At 36.7% G+C, this 19,668-nt stretch overlaps 1 protein-coding gene across 2 annotated transcripts in view; it reads left to right on the forward strand.

Annotated features, from left to right (window-relative positions):
* LOC111504677 (thioester-containing protein 1 allele R1) overlaps positions 1-19,668 on the forward strand; it is a 31,087-nt gene that overhangs the window by 10,535 nt on the left and 884 nt on the right. For both annotated transcript variants that reach the window (XM_023159351.2, XM_074173382.1), the window contains exons 7-16: positions 1,401-1,757; positions 4,454-4,726; positions 6,555-6,609; positions 6,752-7,270; positions 10,226-10,386; positions 10,447-10,844; positions 14,369-14,591; positions 14,746-15,276; positions 18,777-18,952; positions 19,075-19,355. In XM_023159351.2, the coding sequence (XP_023015119.2) occupies positions 1,401-1,757; positions 4,454-4,726; positions 6,555-6,609; positions 6,752-7,270; positions 10,226-10,386; positions 10,447-10,844; positions 14,369-14,591; positions 14,746-15,276; positions 18,777-18,952; positions 19,075-19,355 (2,974 nt within the window). The remainder of the gene's footprint in view (positions 1-1,400; positions 1,758-4,453; positions 4,727-6,554; positions 6,610-6,751; positions 7,271-10,225; positions 10,387-10,446; positions 10,845-14,368; positions 14,592-14,745; positions 15,277-18,776; positions 18,953-19,074; positions 19,356-19,668) is intronic.

Raw genomic sequence — 19,668 nt, forward strand, 5'->3', positions numbered from 1 at the left:
CAAGTGATCATCTATAATAGGAGTGTGACAAAGCACATCCATTTCATTTATTTCCATTGTAACTAGTATCGTTTCGCCATCTGGTGAATTTTCTCGGTAACTTATCCGCCACAGTGAAGGCCGATTCCAGTTGTTTACAGTTTTCTACCGTCCTTAATCATAAGTAGCGATGGCCCTCATGGCCTTCGGGATAGGCAACCAATATTTCATTTTAACGGTTTTTTTGCATTGGCAAAGTATTTCCAGGGTCAGGTTTTTTTATGAACGACTGTCGAGATTCTTTTTCGTCTCTAGAGACCTGAGTGAGAACGGTTTTTGATGCGCCATATTTGCTCGATTGTTCGAAGATTTTTCTTGTTTGCTCTTTAAAGTGAACTTCGTTCTAAATTACCTTACTGTGGTCCTTAAGGACAAGATTCACCGTTGAGTCCTGTGCCTGTAATCATTTTAGATGGGTAGTGATTTCTATTACTATAAATGATGTAACACGTGTGTGAAGTTTTTATTAACTACTTTTAACTATTTTATTAAAACATTTGTAATTATTTTAGAACTAAGTCAACAACCAAATAAGTACTCTGTCTCCCCCTCGAACTGAAAATAGATTGTTTCGCACCTTATCCTGCGTCTCATTGGATCAGCAGAAACCCCTTTCAAAAAACCCTGAGATTGAACCTTTACAGGAGGAAGACTAAACTTGTTAGAAATTACTAAGATCAGGAGTATATAAGCTGACTTGTGGCTCTTGTCCAAAACTGTATATTGGCCAAACAGGAAGAACATTTTTCCAACGAATTAAAGAACATAGGAGTAGTTTTGTAAATAGAAAGACCAATTCCACATTTGCAAACCATCTTTTAGCAGAAGGACATGAGTTCAATCATGAGTACGAGGTGTTACATTTAGAAGAGAAGAGTTTGAAACTTAATCATCTAGAATGTTTAGAAATCAATAGATTCAGGAATTCGGGTAATTTACTGAATGATCAATTAGAACTCAATAACTCTCCGTTACTGAATATATTTTTTCAAATGTGAAAATGGAACATAAGTGCAGGTAATTTAATTCGTTAGAAACTCAGGTAAAATATCAGCTACTTAAAATTCAGGTACTTCGTTTACAGGTACTTTGATTTCAGGTACTCCATAAACTATATATATATTTAGTATTGAATGTGTAGAATTAGTTGAAAGACACGCCAGATGAAGCCATTGTATGGCGAAACACGTGTTGCGTTTTTGTAAAACAATTTAGTGAAAATCTCACAATAAAGTGTTTTTGGAATACGTTAGTTATGGATTTTCATCAAGTATCGGCCGATTCCATCATATACTAAGCCCATCTTTATAAATATACAGGGCACCTGAAAGTAAGCTAATCCGATTTCATCTCATTTTCAGGCAGAGTTCAAAGATCTAAAAGAGCGAATCTCTCCGATACCGGCCGCAGTATCCTACAGCAACACTTTCCTCCAGGCCTCTTTGGAGTCCGACAGACCGATAGTGAACCTTGATGTGGAAATAGCGGTAAACTGTACAGAACCACTGAGATACATAAACTACGTACTGATGGGACGGGGAGACGTACTTCTAACGAACTCTTTCAAAGTGGAAAACAGCAAAGAGTTCAACTTTCGATTCACTGCGACCCATGCGATGGCTCCCGTCTGTCATTTAATCGTGTACTACGTTAGAACGGATGGAGAGCTGGTTGGAGACTCGTTGGATATAGGAATTGACGGAATGTTACCAAATTTCGTGAGTGATTATTTTCAGTTCCTAAACGAACGGAATCTCATATTCCTCAGAAATGAAGGCTGTCAATTTTGTTTATTATTATTTTCTGATCCTGAAAAAGGACTGCCAGTCACGCTCTATGCCCTAAGCTACATTTCTTCGGAGAGTTCGCCAACATCAGTTACCTATAACCTCTCCTCATATTGTAATGTGAAGAGTGGTTATTGGAGATCATTATGTCTGAAAATCGTGTACACTTAAAATACGCATTTATACAGCCAAAACTTCTGCCGCAGTGTTAAAATGTTCGTGAGGTTCAAAAGTAGAAAGGGTATCACTTCACCAAGAACTCCAATAATCAAAAAAACATTTCAGAGAGTGGTATAGGTAGAATTATGCAAAGAGTAAATCTCGATAATCCATCCGCATTTCCTTCTTTTTCCGGATGATATTCGCTTCACCCGAAACGGAAAACTCCACGACGAAAGAACGTGGAGTCATCAGGTTTATTTTTTGGGTTTCCACGTCGATTTAACTCAGCTCCTCTCCAGTCCACTCCACTAGTGAAGTTGATATCATAACGTCAAGCATATTTATAGCAGCAATTTTGTTTTCCCGGCAATTCAGATAACCAGATATATCGGAGTTTGTACCGATATATCTTCCGCGGAGAAACTTGTTCTGTTCCACCCCTAGATTGGTATTAGATTCTCCGATTTTCAGGTGGTGCAAAATATTTTCATTGCCAAAATGCAACCCAGAGCAGAGCAAAGATTCAACAGATTTTGTAAACGCACTTAGAAAAAATTGGTGGACATGATATTTATTTATTTATTTATTTGACACTTTGGTACATTGAGTACATGTGCTAAGTCATAATTAAAAAACAAAAATAAAACTTCAGAAGTTGAACAAAACAAAAACAATAAATATGGTTCACGTCCACAAACTTTCACAACATAGAAGTATTATATAAAAAATCGGAGAAGCTCTAGCAAATACTCTCAAAATGTCATGAAAAAGTGTCGTGCAAGAATTCCTCAAGACTGTAGTAACACTTCTGTAAGAGAAGTTTCTTCACCTCAATTTTAAAAAGTTTATCTGACTCGATTTTCCTAATAGATGCCGGCAAGTTATTATAACAGTTTGTTGTATTAAATAGTGGGGAGCATCTAAAGTGAGCCGTTTTGTGTGAGGGGGTTCTTAACAGTTTCCCATGACGGGTGTCTCTACCATGTATATCCGCATTTGTGACAAATTCAGTTATATTGTTACGGGCAAAAGTGACACACTTCAAGATAAATAAAGAAGGTGCCGTCAATAGGCCCTCTCTTAAGAAAATTGGTCTCCAACTATCTTGAAAATCTATATTAAAAATTAGTCTCAGCAATCTTTTCTGAGCAACAAAAACTCGTGGAAATTCCCTTGCACATCCCCAAGAAATGATATTAAAGCTGATGTGAGAATAAGCCATAGAAAAATAGACATTCATCAATCCAAAATTATCTAGAGTGTTTTTCAATTGTTTGATTGAGTAATATGCGGAATTGAGTTTGTTGCAGACCTTCTGAATATGACCGCTCCAGGTCAAATTTTCGTCTAAAGACGTTCCTAAAAACAAGACTTTGCTGGAAGATCGAATACCATTTATTGTGGAAGAGTCACTGCTGAAATTTTTCCTAATAAATGATTTCATTGAAACAGATTTAGATTTATTCAGAACAAGTTTGTTACGTTGACACCAAGCACTGAATTTATCTATTATTTTATTTATTTTGTCTGACAACTCAACATCGTTTTTGTTGGCCACAGTAATTGCAGTGTCATCCGCAAACATGGTTATGTGACACTCAGAAAAGAATTCAGACAGGTCATTTATGAAATTGAGGAACAACAATGGTCCCAGGACAGAACCTTGAGGCACTCCTAGTTTTACATCTTTGGGACTTGATAAAATTCCATTGCAGCTAACTATTAGACTACGGTTTTCCATATATGATTTCATCCACTTCAATAGATTATTTGGGAAACCTAAGCCTGCAAGTTTAATTATAAGAAATTCGGAAGAAATGGTATCAAATGCTTTTGACAAATCGAAAAAAAGTGTTACAACTAGTTTATTCGAGTCAACCTGTGTATAAATGAAATTTAATAAATGGTATGAAGCTGATTCAATTGATTTGTTCTTCCTGAAGCCATATTGGTTATTACTAAAAAGATTATTTTGATCCATGTAATTCAGAATTCTGTTACTAACAACTTTCTCAAACAGTTTAGAGAGGGAACAAAGTAAAGATATCTGTCTGTAGTTGTCTACCTCAGTTTTGTCGCCTTTTTTATATAGAGGAAATATGAGAGCCGATTTAAATACATTTGGAAAACAACCTACAAAAAATGACTGATACATTCTAAAATCATTGATACATTTTCACACAATTTTTTTTTGAATATTTGCCACTGTAAGTACGATGTATTTATTGTGAAGAAGAAAATGCACATTTCCTCCGAGTCCACGCAACCTCTGTTTTGAGATGGACCGTTGCACATTTGTCTTTCTCAAACTCCAAACCGGTTGCGTACGTGTAGAGACTGTTGGAGATCATTTTCTCCAGAGGCATGTAGAAAGATATTTTCTCTCCGGCTCCGACAAATGTAGCAGCTGTGTCCACTAGCTTTTCTGAGGGCTATAATCATTCCAATTATATAAACTATTATAGGTTGACATCCAAGTGAATACTGTAGAGAGCGAGCCGGATTTAGACGTGGAATTCGTGGTGAGAGCCCAGCAGAATTCTTATATCGGTTTAATGGCAGTGGATGAAAATGTGGGTTTACTAAGGGAGGGTTATGATCTAACGATGGAGGATATAGCCGAAGAACTGAAGAGGTATGACATAGCAAGAGGAACGCCGTACCCGCAATTCACTATGAGTTCAAAAACTCAGTTTTCCTGGCATCCGGGCGCCAGCAATCCACATACTGCTATTTACGTGAGTACTTTTTATTTTTGCTCTAGATCAGGGGTCTCCAAACTTTGAAGTCTTCGGGCCATAATAATTTTTTCAGTTTGTTCCAAAGGCCAATTTCTGCCCTTAACTATATTTCTAGACTAGGATAGTCGCAAAGTTCGTGACCTAAGCAAACTTACGCGTTTTTTGCATTTCAATTATTATTGTGTATTGTGACACTTACCGACATCTAGTGGCGAGTAGTGGTACTATAGTCTTTTTCACCTACCCGCTAGGTGGCATTAGACGTAATTAAATATTTGGAATTACCGGTTGGTTCGAGAAAGTTCTGGTTCTAGCTAGTATATTCCGATCACCTCGAGATGGCAGTAATAATTGCATATAAAAAGGCTAACGGCGCAACTGCGAGTTAGTCTGCGTAGGAAAGGCGAAGGAAGCGAAACTGCCTATTGTGAAATAAAGTAACACCCGTCAATAAAAGTATTTTGATTTGACTTATTGTTTTTATGTGTGATTTGTTAGTATGGAAAAGAAGTGAAAAATCGACAGTGAATGCAGAACGTTCCAAGAAAAACGGAACTTTCAGTATTTTGTGATTGAGTCCAGTAATAAGGCGCTATGTTTAATTTGTAATGAAACTATAACATTAACCAACACTATGAATCGAAACATCTTCAAATTTAAATAACATGATAAGTCATAACAGACGTTCAATATGCCTACCATTATTGTCAATGCTATTTGATAACGTCTTCTTATATTTATAAGTGCATCGCAAATTGTTTAATTATTAACATTCAGATTCATTGATTTTCATCGAATCGTGTCTTTAATTAATTGAATATTTTTATTATTATCGTTATTAACAATGTCTTTTAGAAATCCCCAGAAAAATTAATCCATAGGGGTCAAGTCTGGACTGTTAGGTGGCCATATAATGCTTCCACTATTTCCTATCCATATTGGGACTACATTATTCAAATATTCTTGAACAGGTAGATGAGGGGTTGCCCCATCTTGCATCCAAATCGTATTGGCAAGCTCGGCTTCTGAAAATTGTTGTATAAGAATATGAAAAAAAAATTCTGTGGAGATTCCTGCACTGACGCCTGTCGGATATAATCTAACGCCCTTCGTGGTATTAGCCAGGGGAGTAGTTGTTTTCTGATAGGCATCAGTCCATTAAACCTACTGTGTAGGTATATAGAGACTGGCTTTGTTTGAAGTTCCATTTGCTTTAGATTTGATTGAGTTATGTTAAGACTAAGTTACGTCGTGTATGAATTCACCATTAATCAACGTCTAATAACTTGAAAACGGTATAAGATAGATATATTTGTTAACATATGGTATATTTTTGAAATCAGGAAAAGACCATTCCAAAAATTCAATATTATACTGGGTGTCCCATTTGAAAAAATATTAAAAAATTTGTATCCCCTGAAATCTGCACGCCTCTGTATTTTTGACAGCATTTTATCAAAATTTAGTCATAGGCACACAACTTTTACATTTAATTTTTTTCTATAGGCAATAACGATGATAAGGGGTGGGTAATTGTCTTTTTCGATACTACTAGATGCAGCAACTTGTACCAAAGAACAAGTAACAACTATGACCACTTATGTAACAACAGATGGTAGACTAAATCATATTTAGACAATTAGTGGAATACAAAGACGTCATTTCAATACTAACGATTATTCAACAAACATGAACTATTATAATTCTTTGGACAAACTAAATACTTTAAATTTTACTCTGTGTTTTTTGCAACCAATTGAAATATCATTGATAACAAATCTACAACTTACGAGATATACGTTAAACAGATCAAATGCTGTTTTAGGAATCTGGAGCTGATTTGCAGACTAACGCCCATGTGAATAGACATAAGCCTACACGTAAGTTGGTACTATATTCTGTTATTTCGCAATCTAACAAGTCTCGGATGGCTATAGAAAAATTAACAAAAATTTTTTTTCGAGTTTGGTATAAGCTCTCTCTGACTAACTCTTCCATGATAAAAGTATGTTTCCTTTTCAGTGGAAGACATCTATTTGCGCCCGGTCTTCTACGGCTCCTCCACCGTGAAACCGGACAGAGGTTTCGGCCTGCCGATCCACTCCGTCACCAGACCTCCCCTCGCGGGCCCTTACGCCTTCAGCCGAATCCCCAAACCGGTATGGAACATGCCCAAGGTGTACCTCACCCAAGACATCGCTCCCACGTGGCTCTTCAACAACTTTACGTCCGGCTACGAAGGAAAGACCTCTCTGAGACGGAGGATCCCGAACACTTTGAACACGTGGTCCATTACCGGCTTCTCGGTACATCCCCTGCATGGTTTGGGGTTGATTACGTCGCCGAAAACGCTGAAGGTGTCGAAATCTTTCGCCGTTTCGTTAGAGTTGCCCTACAACGTTCGGAGGGGAGAAATTCTTGCGGTGCCCGTTTTGGTGAAGAACAACATGGGCCAAGATATCAATGTGGAAGTGACCCTCCACAATTCTGAGCAGAAGTTCGAGTTTGCAGAGGTGTCCAATGAAGTTAATGCAACACGCAGTGAGTTATTCGATTGAGAGAAAATTTGCTTTACTGTCGAAGCTGTTAGTTCTCTTGATAAAACATACATTATATACTGTGTGGCATCTAAATTTCTGCAATACAGTGTTACGGTTTTATTTTGTCAATTGTTCTGTTTTGAGGTCAACGACTATTTAAACCTGAAATTATTACTTCCATCAAGGTTTTGGGATATTTTAATACCTCGTCATTCGTTTATTTCTCATTTACTGATTAACGACTATACAAAGATATATTCGAACGCATTAGTTATATTCGAACATATATTCGAATCCTCTAAGGGTTCTGTGCTCTGTACGGTGAATTGTGTTCTGTGACTTTGGTTCCATGAATGTCTTGCCGCCGGGATTCAAAATTTTTTGTGGTACTTTTGGTAGCCATTTTGCTAATTTTGGAATTTTTGTCCAAACATCTTGATTTTTCGGATTAACAAAGTAAGATCATCTTCTATAAGAGTAGGAAATCGTTTTATTCTTGGCACTTGGATGCTGGTAAAACATTCAACTCACTTGTTGGAATCAATTTCTTACGGAGAACCGAATCTTACTGATTTGAATCTTGGCTTCTTGGGGCGTGACTTTGTCACGCCTTTTATTTATCGTTGATCACTTGAGTCAATTCGTAAACGATTTCTCGTTGTTCCACAACTTGGCGTGAGGGTGGCTACTAGGGATTAGACAAAGAGCATAGCTCCCAGGATAGGCCGCCAGCTTTTGAACAGTGAAGAAGGGCGTGGGTAAGATGGAGGGTAGTGCACCACCCGCTTTATCAACCCTGGAGCTTAAATAGCATACAAAACAAAAACGGGAAATTAATTCTAAACGGTAACAAATTGAATCAAACTCGAACCCAGTTAAAATATTTATAATTCCTTTCCCTAACATATTCACCTTTCTCAGTTGGTTGCAAACTTGTCAACAAATCCCCTGGTTTACCTGTCAGTTCATAAATTTTATCAACCTTTCATCAACCGTTACTATAGGACGGTTACTACAATACTGGCAGGAAGCCTTGAGCTCCTGAGGCCACAAAGTGTCAAATATGAGAAGATATTACTTTCCTAATTGTAAACAATACCAAAATGTTTATAAGATATAAATTATATTACACCTATAGCACAAATGTTTCAATTCTAAGGGGGCTGTAATGAACCCAGGCTCCCCAAAGAAGAAAGGAGGAAGTCTCTTCAATGGTAAATTTTCGTTATCTGGACACCCGGCGATTTTGAAAAAATTTTTGACTGTACTTACGTATTTTGATGCGTAGATTACGAATCCGAAAGAAAAAAGCGGCGCTCTCCCTTATTTAAAAAGTTACGGCCCTTCAAAGTTCAGAAAAGAGCAACTTTTCAGCCTTCTTTTTCACTAAATAAACTATTTAAAAACACATGCATTTATTCACTAGGTCACCTTTACACCTTATTCATCCTTCTTTAACACTTTTCACTTCAATAATCAACATTTTTCTTATAAAAAACTTAATTTAAAAACGAATGCTTCTCCTGGTGACATTATTCTATTTTTAGGTTAGTTACTAGTGACATTTCAAAAAAAGCGGTTGGCATTTGCAGTCGCCTACTATTTCAAATTCGTAATACACCACCAAAAACCAATTTACGATCTAAAGAATGAAGGTAAAAAAATATTTGAATTACTTCAGGAATATGGACTGCATCAGTCGTACCAACCATATCATTAATCTTAAAAACGTAAAATATAGTGATATGTAACCAAAAAGCAGCTCCGTACATTTTTTCACATTTTTATAAGAAAAATGTTGATTATTGAAGTGAAAAGTGTTAAAGAAGGAGGAATAAGGTGTAAAGGTGACCTAGTGAATAAATGCTTGTTTTTAAATAGTTTATTTGGTGAAAAAGAAGGCTGAAAATTTGCCCTTTTCTGAACTTTGAAGGGCCGTAACTTTTTAAAAAAGGGAGAGCGCCGCTTTTTTCTTTCGGATTCGTAATCTACGCATCAAAATACGTAAGTACAGTCAAAAAATTTTTCAAAATCGCCGGGTGTCCACATAAAGAAAATTTACCAAAATGGCTACCAAAAGTACCACAAAAAATTTTGAATCCCGGCGGCAAGACATTCATGGAACCAAAGTCACAGAACACAATTCACCGTGCAGAGCACAGAACCTCTAGAGGATTCGAATATATGTTCGAATATAACTAATCCGTTCGAATATATCCTTGTATAGTTGTTAATCAGTAAATGAGAACTAAACGAATGACGAGGTATTAAAATATCCCAAAACCTTCATGGAAATATTAATTTCAGGTTTAAATAGTCGTTGACCTCAAAACAGAACAAATGTCAAAATAAAACCGTAACAACAGATCTGAGTTTTTTTGGTTGGTTTCCGGGTTTTGCCGTGGTCGTCTCCCACGACTCTTCGACCAAGCCACTGAAGGTGACTGCCGCAGTTGTAGTTGAAACATTTAGAGATTGTAACCAAAGACCTCGGCAAAACCTGGAAACCAACCAAAAAAAGATGCCAACCGTAAAAGCCTACATTCCTATATCAGATCTGAGTTTTTTTTACACGCTTTATATTAGCTTCACGTGTATGTATGTATGTATGATTGTTTGTATGTAACTCTCAAGATCGGGATCTGTTCGTAACCTAATTGATATTTCTTGATCTATTCGCGGGCAGATGGCGGTGTACGTAACTAGTATTGCTCTTTAACTTGCCAAACTGTACGTTACACTGTTTCAAATCAGTTTGTTTCAAACGAATGAAAAGTCATTAAGCTTTGTTCTTTTCAACCTGACTATATAATTATCATACAGACGTTCAGTGCCAGAAGGTAGAGCAGATCCGAAATTTCGATTTGTATTCAACATTTTCATTTAATAATGATTCTATACTGTTGTCGAACAGACAGGTATCAAGTATAACGATAAGAATTGTTTTTTTTTTCAGAAGTAGAACTTTACCGCAGAAAAAGGTTGGGCGTTAAGAAATATTCGGAAGCTTCAATCTCATTCCTGATCACAACAGTCAAAATAGGCTCAGTGGAGATCAAAGTAACGGCGAATAGTCCCAAAACCCAAGATGTAGCTTTCAAAAACCTCTTAGTAACGGTAAGTTTGAATGGAGAATTCAAGATCCTCACCCTAGACTAAGTACACCTGCAATTTCAGGCCGAGGGAGAAACCGAATACTATACGAAAACGATCCTGGTTGACCTGAGGACGAATCCAAATTTTCGATCCTCAATAAACTTCACCATACCCGAAAACGCCGTAACAAACTCCGAAAAAATCGAAGTATCGACGGTTGGGAGTTTTCTAGGACCCGCCATGATCCATCTGGAGAACCTCATCAGACTCCCAGCAGGCTGTGGAGAACAAAACCTTGTGCACTTCATGCCCAACTTGATTATATTGCAGTATTTGAGGGTCACTAGGCAGTTAACTCCAACTATAGAAAATGAAGCCTTAATGAATTTAGAGAGCAGTTACCAACAGCAGCTGACTTACAAACGACCAGACGGTTCATTTAGCCCATTTGGTTGGAGGGACACAAATGGCAGTGTTTGGTGAGTTTGTTTGGGTTTAAAATGGGTTAACGTGGTTGTTTCCACAACCATCAGTCTTCCTTTTATGAAAGACAACCCTCTGAAGACAAAATTTAAGAGCAAAAATCTCGTGGTGGATCTTTCGCAAGATTATCTACAGCTACCACATTTTGCAGCCCGTTAAGCCAAATAATTCCCTTGATTGATGTTCGAATACAAAAATGCCAAAAATGATATGAAAGCAAAATTTTGAAAAATGAAATTTTCACAAAACCAAAGACAAATACAAAAAACGACATAGGATAGTATATTATGTGCAACGCTGATAACCACAATAATATGCATTCTGTGGTAAAACCTACAGGAATGTTTTAAATTAAACGCTCCCAAACCTCTGTGGATAATATCAAATCATTTTCCCATGGGAAAACAAGCTTGGATCCTATGGGAGTTCCTTTAATATTGAAAATCGAGTTCCAAGGTTCACACTTACGATCCTGGTGCTCACTGCAGATGCTTTGTTCGTTGGAGGCAAGCACTGCCACTGATGTCAGGCGCGAAAATTACATTGTATGAAACTCGTCATGAAATAGTTATTTGGCTTACGTTCAATTCTTGAGCGATAAATATACAGGCTGATTCACGGTGGATGGCACATTAGACGTTTCTGGTGAACCAGACCACGGATCACTTTGAAAATTTAATGGAGGGCATATTCGGACATTCTCTAGCCAACTAAAATATTTTCGACAATGCGGTGTTGCCGCTTCTATTAGAAAGAGGTAGCAACTTTGATTTTTCAAATGGAACACTCTGTATATAATATTATTTTTGGAATCTCCAACAATTGCCCGACAACTTTTCTTGATATTTCCCTATACCTATCTGTTACCGTTTTCGAAATAAAAATTAATTTCAATTTTTTTCTTCGAAAATCATGACTTCTAAAAATGCCGATATCTTTTAGTTAAGAAGTACTATGATATCGAAATTTGGTTTGGAGTTAGGTGATACTTGGACACTTCCCACACGTCAGCCTAATCTCCGTTACTTCAATACAGGGTGGTAAAAAAATACAGTTTTTTCGTTTGCTTGAAAAAGTTGCTGAAATTTGATTATTTTAAATGGAACACCCTGTATATTATTGAAAATTCGGAAAGCTGCTGAAATTTGCTTTCTTTCTATGTATATCATACCTATACCTAACTAGTCAAGTTTCGGACTTATGAACATTTATTTGTGAAATTGTCCCTTCAGAATGGTATTTCCATTCGGTATTTGGTAAGCAGGCCATGATTACTATTTGACAGTAGCGTTGTGACATTCTCCTAATAATATCGACATTTTCGTCACTTCAGAAGTTGCAAATACCTTCAAAACGATGGAACAAAACTATTCAAACGAAGTTCTTATGAATTTGTTTATTATTTTTGGACAGTGTGACAAAATTATCAGCAGAACATGTAGAAAGTTCAATGAAATTTATCCGAATCTACCGCCAATGAACCTCAAGAAATTTATACGAATTCAGAACAATTTCAATATGTTTGGATAAACTTTAAAAAAGCACCAAGAAACTTGAAATTGGAAATATTGATATGAATAATTATGAAAAAGTAAAACAATCATGTGGAATATTTCAAAATATGTTCGAATCGCTGGCCGTTCACTTCCAAGCACTTTAAAATGCGGGTGTTGACTGCTTTCGTGGTGGCAGATCTGATTTCATTGGGATCCAAATCTTCAAATGTTTGGGCAATCCTTTCTAACAATTCATCTCTCGAACGCACGGGTATTTTGTAAACTTTTTCTTTAAACATTCCCCACAAATAAAAATCTAATGGATTAAGATCGGGTGATCTCGCTGGCCAATTCCATGGTCCCAAGCGCCTCATCCACCGATCGTCAAATAGTCTATCCAGTTCTGCGCTCACTTCTCTTGTGCAATGTGCAGGAGCTTCAACAGTTTCGATAATCTTCGAGTGGCAGATTATCCACGAAACTGTCTACAGTATTCTCCAAAATATTCAGGTAGCTTCTGGATGTTAATGACTCCTCGTATATCACATACCTCAATTTGTTGTCCATCAACATGCAGAAGACATTAAAACTAAATTTTTCTGAAATCCGGCTTCTTTTGTGACGTGAGGATTTTCACTGGACCAATAATGACGATTTTTTCTATTGAAAATCCCTTCTCTCGAAAATTTCGATTCATCAGTCCAAATAATTTTATTTAAAAAAAGTGGATCTTCTTGAATGCGTGTCAACAACATTTCACAAAATTCTACTCTCTGTTGAGGATCTTGAGGCTTCATTGCTTGAATTTTGGTGAATTTATAATCATGCATTTTATGTCTTCGCAAGATTCTTTGAACCGATGAATATTTTATACCCAAATCTTCTTCAGCACTTCTTATCGATGACTCGGGAAATGCGTGAAAATATGCTGAGACATTAATCTGGTTGTCTTCGAAAGTTACGGGTCGAGGCAAGTTTCTTGGTGCTTTTAAAGTTGATCCAAATGCATTGAAATTGTTCTGAATTCGTATAAATTTCTTGAGGTTCATTGGCGGTAGATTCGGATAAATTTCATTGAACTTTCTACATGTTCTGCTGATAATTTTGTCACACTGTCCAAAAATAATAAACAAATTCATAAGAACTTCGTTTGAATAGTTTTGTTCCATCGTTTTGAAGGTATTTGCAACTTCTGAAGTGACGAAAATGTCGATATTATTAGGAGAATGTCACAACGCTACTGTCAAATAGTAATCATGGCCTGCTTACCAAATACCGAATGGAAATACCATTCTGAAGGGACATTTTCACAAATAAATGTTCATAAGTCCGAAACTTGACTAGTTAGGTATAGGTATGATATACATAGAAAGAAAGCAAATTTCAGCAGCTTTCCGAATTTCAATAATATACAGGGTGTTCCATTTAAAATAATCAAATTTCAGCAACTTTTTCAAGCAAACGAAAAAACTGTATTTTTTTACCACCCTGTATTGAAGTAACGGAGATTAGGCTGACGTGTGGGAAGTGTCCAAGTATCACCTAACTCCAAACCAAATTTCGATATCATAGTACTTCTTAACTAAAAGATATCGGCATTTTTAGAAGTCATGATTTTCGAAGAAAAAAATTGAAATTAATTTTTATTTCGAAAACGGTAACAGATAGGTATAGGGAAATATCAAGAAAAGTTGTCGGGCAATTGTTGGAGATTCCAAAAATAATATTATATACAGAGTGTTCCATTTGAAAAATCAAAGTTGCTACCTCTTTCTAATAGAAGCGGCAACACCGCATTGTCGAAAATATTTTAGTTGGCTAGAGAATGTCCGAATATGCCCTCCATTAAATTTTCAAAGTGATCCGTGGTCTGGTTCACCAGAAACGTCTAATGTGCCATCCACCGTGAATCAGCCTGTATAGGTTGAGTAAATTATGAAAAATAGTTTCTTGTATAAAGTACCACATTCAAAATTTTCTTCCTTCGTCTCACAGACATAAAATTAAAAATGTATTTCCCTCAGGCTCACGGCATACGTTGCCTTGGCTTTAAAACAAGCCAAACCATACATTTTCGTTGACGAAAGCATAATCGAGAACGCACTGAATTGGTTGGTTGCCGTTCAAGGAAAAAACGGCAGCTTCTACGAAACTGGAAACGTCATTCACGCAGACCTGCAAAGCAGAGAGGGAAGCAGCCTGGCACTCACTGCTTTCGTCACTATGGCCTTGCTCGAAAGCGATAAAGTAAGTTGATACTTTCATTTCCTATACAGTGTGGCCCATTTAGTTTTGAAACATCCTAGCAAAATTGAACGGTTCATAAATGAAAATTTACCAAAGGTGCTTCTAATCTGAACGGACCACACTTTGGGTACGACTAACAAGCATTCCTTCGCAGCACAACGACCCCCTTTTCACAAACTCCATCAACAAAGGCCTGGACTACCTGGCGCGAAACATCGACGAACATCAACCAGTGTATGCCTTGGCCCTGTGCAGCTACGCCCTACAGATTGCGAAGCACACCTCGAAGCAGAGCGCCTTCAACCTGCTGGACGCCAAATCCAAGACGAAGAACAACATGAAATGGTGGGCCAAAGATACGCCCCGGAACGAAGCGAAGAATCCTTGGAACTCCCGCCCCAAATCGATCGACATCGAGACTACTTCCTACGCCCTTTTGACTTTCATCGAGATGAACTTGCTGGACGACGCCACTCCGGTCTTGGAGTGGTTGATCAACCAGCAGAACAGCCTGGGAGGGTTTGCCTCTTCGCAGGATACCGTTGTGGGGCTGCACGCCATGTACAAGTTGGTCACGAGGTTGGCTAGTCCTACTAATATTCAGGTGGAGTTTGAGTATGGGAAAGAAGGCCGCGGGAAGTTTAGCGTCAATAAAAACAATGTTATGATACTGCAGAGTACAGAGGTGAGTGAATTTTTAGACTTGAATGCTGTTTCATTAAAAAAATAGCGACTTGAATATTATCTAATACTCCGCTGCTTACGAAAATAGACTACGGGAACTTCATTCAAAGACTCAAAGAACCAGCTCAAAACACACATATCCAGTATCTCTGGGTAATCAATTACTTGTTTAACTAGTTTATTTCTCTTTTCATCGCTTCTTCACTTTGTACTGGGCTGTTCATTGACACACGCTCACTTAAATATTAAATAACCATGGCGAATTATTTAGAACATCGCCCGCCTCTTTGGTTTCATTTCCACTCTATCGTTATTTTTGCTGTTTATGTTTCCTTCCAGATGATTCACCGTTTTCGATGTCCTGGTAAATCGTTATATGGTGAATCATCGCTGATCATTTGCTCTGAAGTTTCGCTAGTCTCGAGACTCGTTGGAGCAAAATCTTCATCTCTCAACCATACATCACTGACAATATATCTTTTATGTTCCAAAAGTTTTGGGATAGGGCTAACTATGCAGCGTGACTCACGGTCGATGGTAGGTTAGACGTTTCTGGAAAACGCAAAGCATGATTTTTCTGAAAATTTCACCTCTCACATTTCCTTACCTGTTCTATCGATCTAAAATATTTTCAGCATTGCGGCGTTGCCACTTCCATCAAGAAGTCCTAGCAACTTTATTTTTTTAAATAGAACACCCCGTATCTTAATACATTTTTGGAATTGCTCTGGTATTTTAATACTTTTTTGTTGATAATGTCCTATACCTATCTCTATTTGTTTTCGAGATAAAAAATAAATTGTGCTAAATATGCTCCAAAACATAGCCTTAATTGAAATCAAGTACATCAGTACTCCCAATTCATGAAAAGTTGATATTTTGATGATAGTCTGGACAAACTTGAAATATTCAAATAACACCAAGAAATCGACTCCATAACATACAGGGCGTGCTAAAATTACTATTATTTCCATTGTGCATAAAAGTAGTCAAAAGTTCATTTTTTCAAATGAAACCCCCTGTATATTACTCGGTAAATTGAAAGATGGTGAAAAATGCTTCAAGATAATATATCATATCTCTATACCTAAATCGTAAAGTTTTCTCAATAAAGTCGCTTCTTCTAGAAACATTATTTTTTTTTAGAATTTGGATTTAGGTAGCAGTGGAATTATCAAGCTTATAGCAGTTCGGTTACTTTTATAAGCAATTTACAAAGAGTTATCGACGGTGTTTCGAATCATCTTCCAAAATGAATGCAAATATCGATTATTCAAACGAAGTTCTTATGAAATTATTTATTATACACATGAACAAAGTGATCAAATCATTGTCAGAACTTATGAAAAATTCAACCAAATGTATCCTGAATTAACACCAATGAACGAGAGGAAGTTTGTAAGGTTACAAAATAATTTCCTTAACTATGGCTCAAAGTTTCCAGGGAACAACTGTACAAAAAATCAGTCATTTCTAGGTAAAAAGTAAGATTTTGTGGGCTAAAACATGTGAAAGTACAGACAATAACAGAATAGGATGATTCAAAATAACAAAATTGTAAACAAAATATCACATTTTCACAATAAATGCTGAAAATTTTGTCCATTAAATTCTAAACATTTTAAAATATTTTTTTGTACGCGACTTGTGGTTGCTTTTTCAATTTCCTGGGGATCCAGATCTTCAATACTTCGCACTATTCGCCGTCGCAATTCTTCTTTGGTAGGCACTGGAGTACTGTATACCCTTTCTTTTAAAACACCCCATAAAAAAAGTCAAGTGGCGTGTGATCGGGTGATCTCGGTGGCCAATCCCACGGCCCTAAACGTCTAAACCAACGATCGTCGAAGAGTTCGTCAAGTTTCCTGGAAACTTCCTGGGTGGAATGAGCTGGCGCTCCGTCCAGTTGAAACCACGAATTCCTATATTCCTCTAAAGGCAAAAATGTTTATTCCTTATATTGAAAATACCATCCCTCGTAAATTTTGATTCGTCGCTCCAAATTATTTTTGACAAAAATTCCCGATCTTCCTGTGTATGAATCAAAAGGGATTCACAAAAATGCATTCTACGTTCGAAATCTTCTGCTTTTAGAGCTTGAACTTTGGTAAATTTATACGCATGCATTCCGTGATTTTTCAAAATTCGTTGTACTGAAGCATGTGATACACCTAAATTTTTTTCTGCACTGCGAATGGAAGCTTCTGGATATGCATAAAAATATGCCAAAACGTTAACAGTATTGTCCTCATTTGAAGTACCAGGTTTTGGTAATGTTGAAGGCGCTTTTAACATGGAGCCATAGATAGTTAAGGTAATTATTTTGTAATCTTACAAACTTCCTCTCGTTCATTGGTGTCAATTTAGGATACATTTGGTTGAATTTTCTACAAGTTCTGGCAATTATTTGATCACACTGTCCGTGTATAATAAATAATTTCAAAAGAACTTCGTTTGAATAATCGATATTTGCATTCATTTTGGAAGATGATTCGAAACACCGTCGATAGCTCTTTGTAAATTACTTATAAAAGTAACCGAACTGCTATAAGCTTGATAATTCCACTGCTACCTAAATCCAAATTCTAAAAAAAAAAATAATGTTTCTAGAAGAAGCGACTTTATTGAGAAAACTTGACGATTTAAGTATAGGGACATGATATATCATCTTGAACCATTTTTCACCATCTTTCAATTTATCGAGTAATATACAGGGGGTTTCGTTTGAAAAAAATGGACTTTTGACTACTTTTATGCACAATGGAAATAATAGTAATTTCCGTACGCCCTGTATGATATGGAGTCGATTTCTTGGTGTTATTTGAATATTTCGAGTTTGTCCAAACTATCATCAAAATATCAACTTTTCATGAATTGAGAGTACATATGTACTTAATTTCAATTAAGGCTATGTTTTGGACCATATTCAGCACAATTTATTTTTTATCTCGAAAACAGATAGAGATAGGTATAGGACATTATCAACAAAAAGTATTAAAATACTAGAGCGATTCCAAAAATGTATTAATATACGGGGTGTTCCATTTAAAAAATTGAGTTGCTAGGACTTTTTGATGGAAGTGGCAACGCCGCAATGCTGGAAATATTTTAGATCGACAGAACAGGTTGGTATGGAAATGTGAGAGGTGAAATTTTCAGAAAAACCATGCTTTGCGTTTTCCAGAAACGTCTAACCTACCATCGACCGTGAGTCACGATGTATATGGTCATTTTGATTACATTATAGAGAAATTAATGTTATTGACAAAATAGTTGAGGCTACCCTTTTTTAACGGTGTACCAACCTTCAGTCTCTCGGTAATGAAATGCATCTTACAGTCTTAATGTTTAGGTTCAGGTTAGATTATACAATTTTTCTTCTTGCAGAAGTTGAGGTGTAAAAAACTAAGCACTTATTGGGCCTCCCATAGAACTTTGTGGAACACTCTCTCTTGTAACATCTCAAGAGATTTTTAAACGTTTCTCCTTTTTTATTTTTAGATAAGTAAAGATTCTAGAGAAGTCAATGTAACGGCACAGGGAACCGGTTTGGCTATATTCAAAGTATCCTATCAATACAACGTAAACGTAACAGGCCCTTGGCCGATGTTCACTTTGGATCCACAAGTAGACAAGAACTCCAACGGACACCACCTTCAGATATCCATTTGTACAGCGTAAGTTCTCTATCTTCATTATCGGATATATTCACATAGAAATATTATCTGTCATTGCCTAGGCTACAATTTCTATAACAAATTCGGTTCAGAAATACAGTTATTTGGTGTTGTTTTTACAGATTTGTGAGCAGGAATCTGACGGAGAACCCTCAAAGCAACATGGCAGTTATGGAAGTTACCCTCCCTTCTGGTTACACAGCCGATACCGACGCCTTGCCGAGTCTGGAAGTTTCCCAGAACGTCCAAAAAGTGGAGACGAGTCATGGACTGACTAGGATAATCTTGTATTTCAACAACATCACCAGAATCGAATATTGTCCCACGATATCTGCATTCAGAACGCACAAAGTAGCTAAACAAAAACCAGTTCCGGTCGTTATTTACGATTATTATGACACCTGTGAGTATTTTTTTACATCGTTATCAGTTCATAAAAAATTAAAATGACACACAAACGACAGAACTAAAAATTTGAGAATTGGACCATAAAAAAGAGATTATTGGCATTCTTGAACCAACATAACATATTATTTACAGTACAATTCGCTTTTCAAACTTCTAAACGCACAAGTGATGCAATTTTCAACTTTTTAAATGAACCTTTTGTTGGCCTAAACGATGGAAGAGCTATTGGAACAGTATTCTGCGATTTTTCAAAAGCACTCGACTGTTTAATCACAGTGTACTGCTCAAAAAATTATATTGCTATGGAT

The sequence above is a fragment of the Leptinotarsa decemlineata genome, unplaced genomic scaffold (assembly GCF_025532065.1).
Source record: "Leptinotarsa decemlineata unplaced genomic scaffold, Ldec_3_MD MMD2_tig00000232_RagTag_RagTag, whole genome shotgun sequence".
NCBI classification, from domain to species: Eukaryota; Metazoa; Arthropoda; class Insecta; order Coleoptera; family Chrysomelidae; genus Leptinotarsa; species Leptinotarsa decemlineata.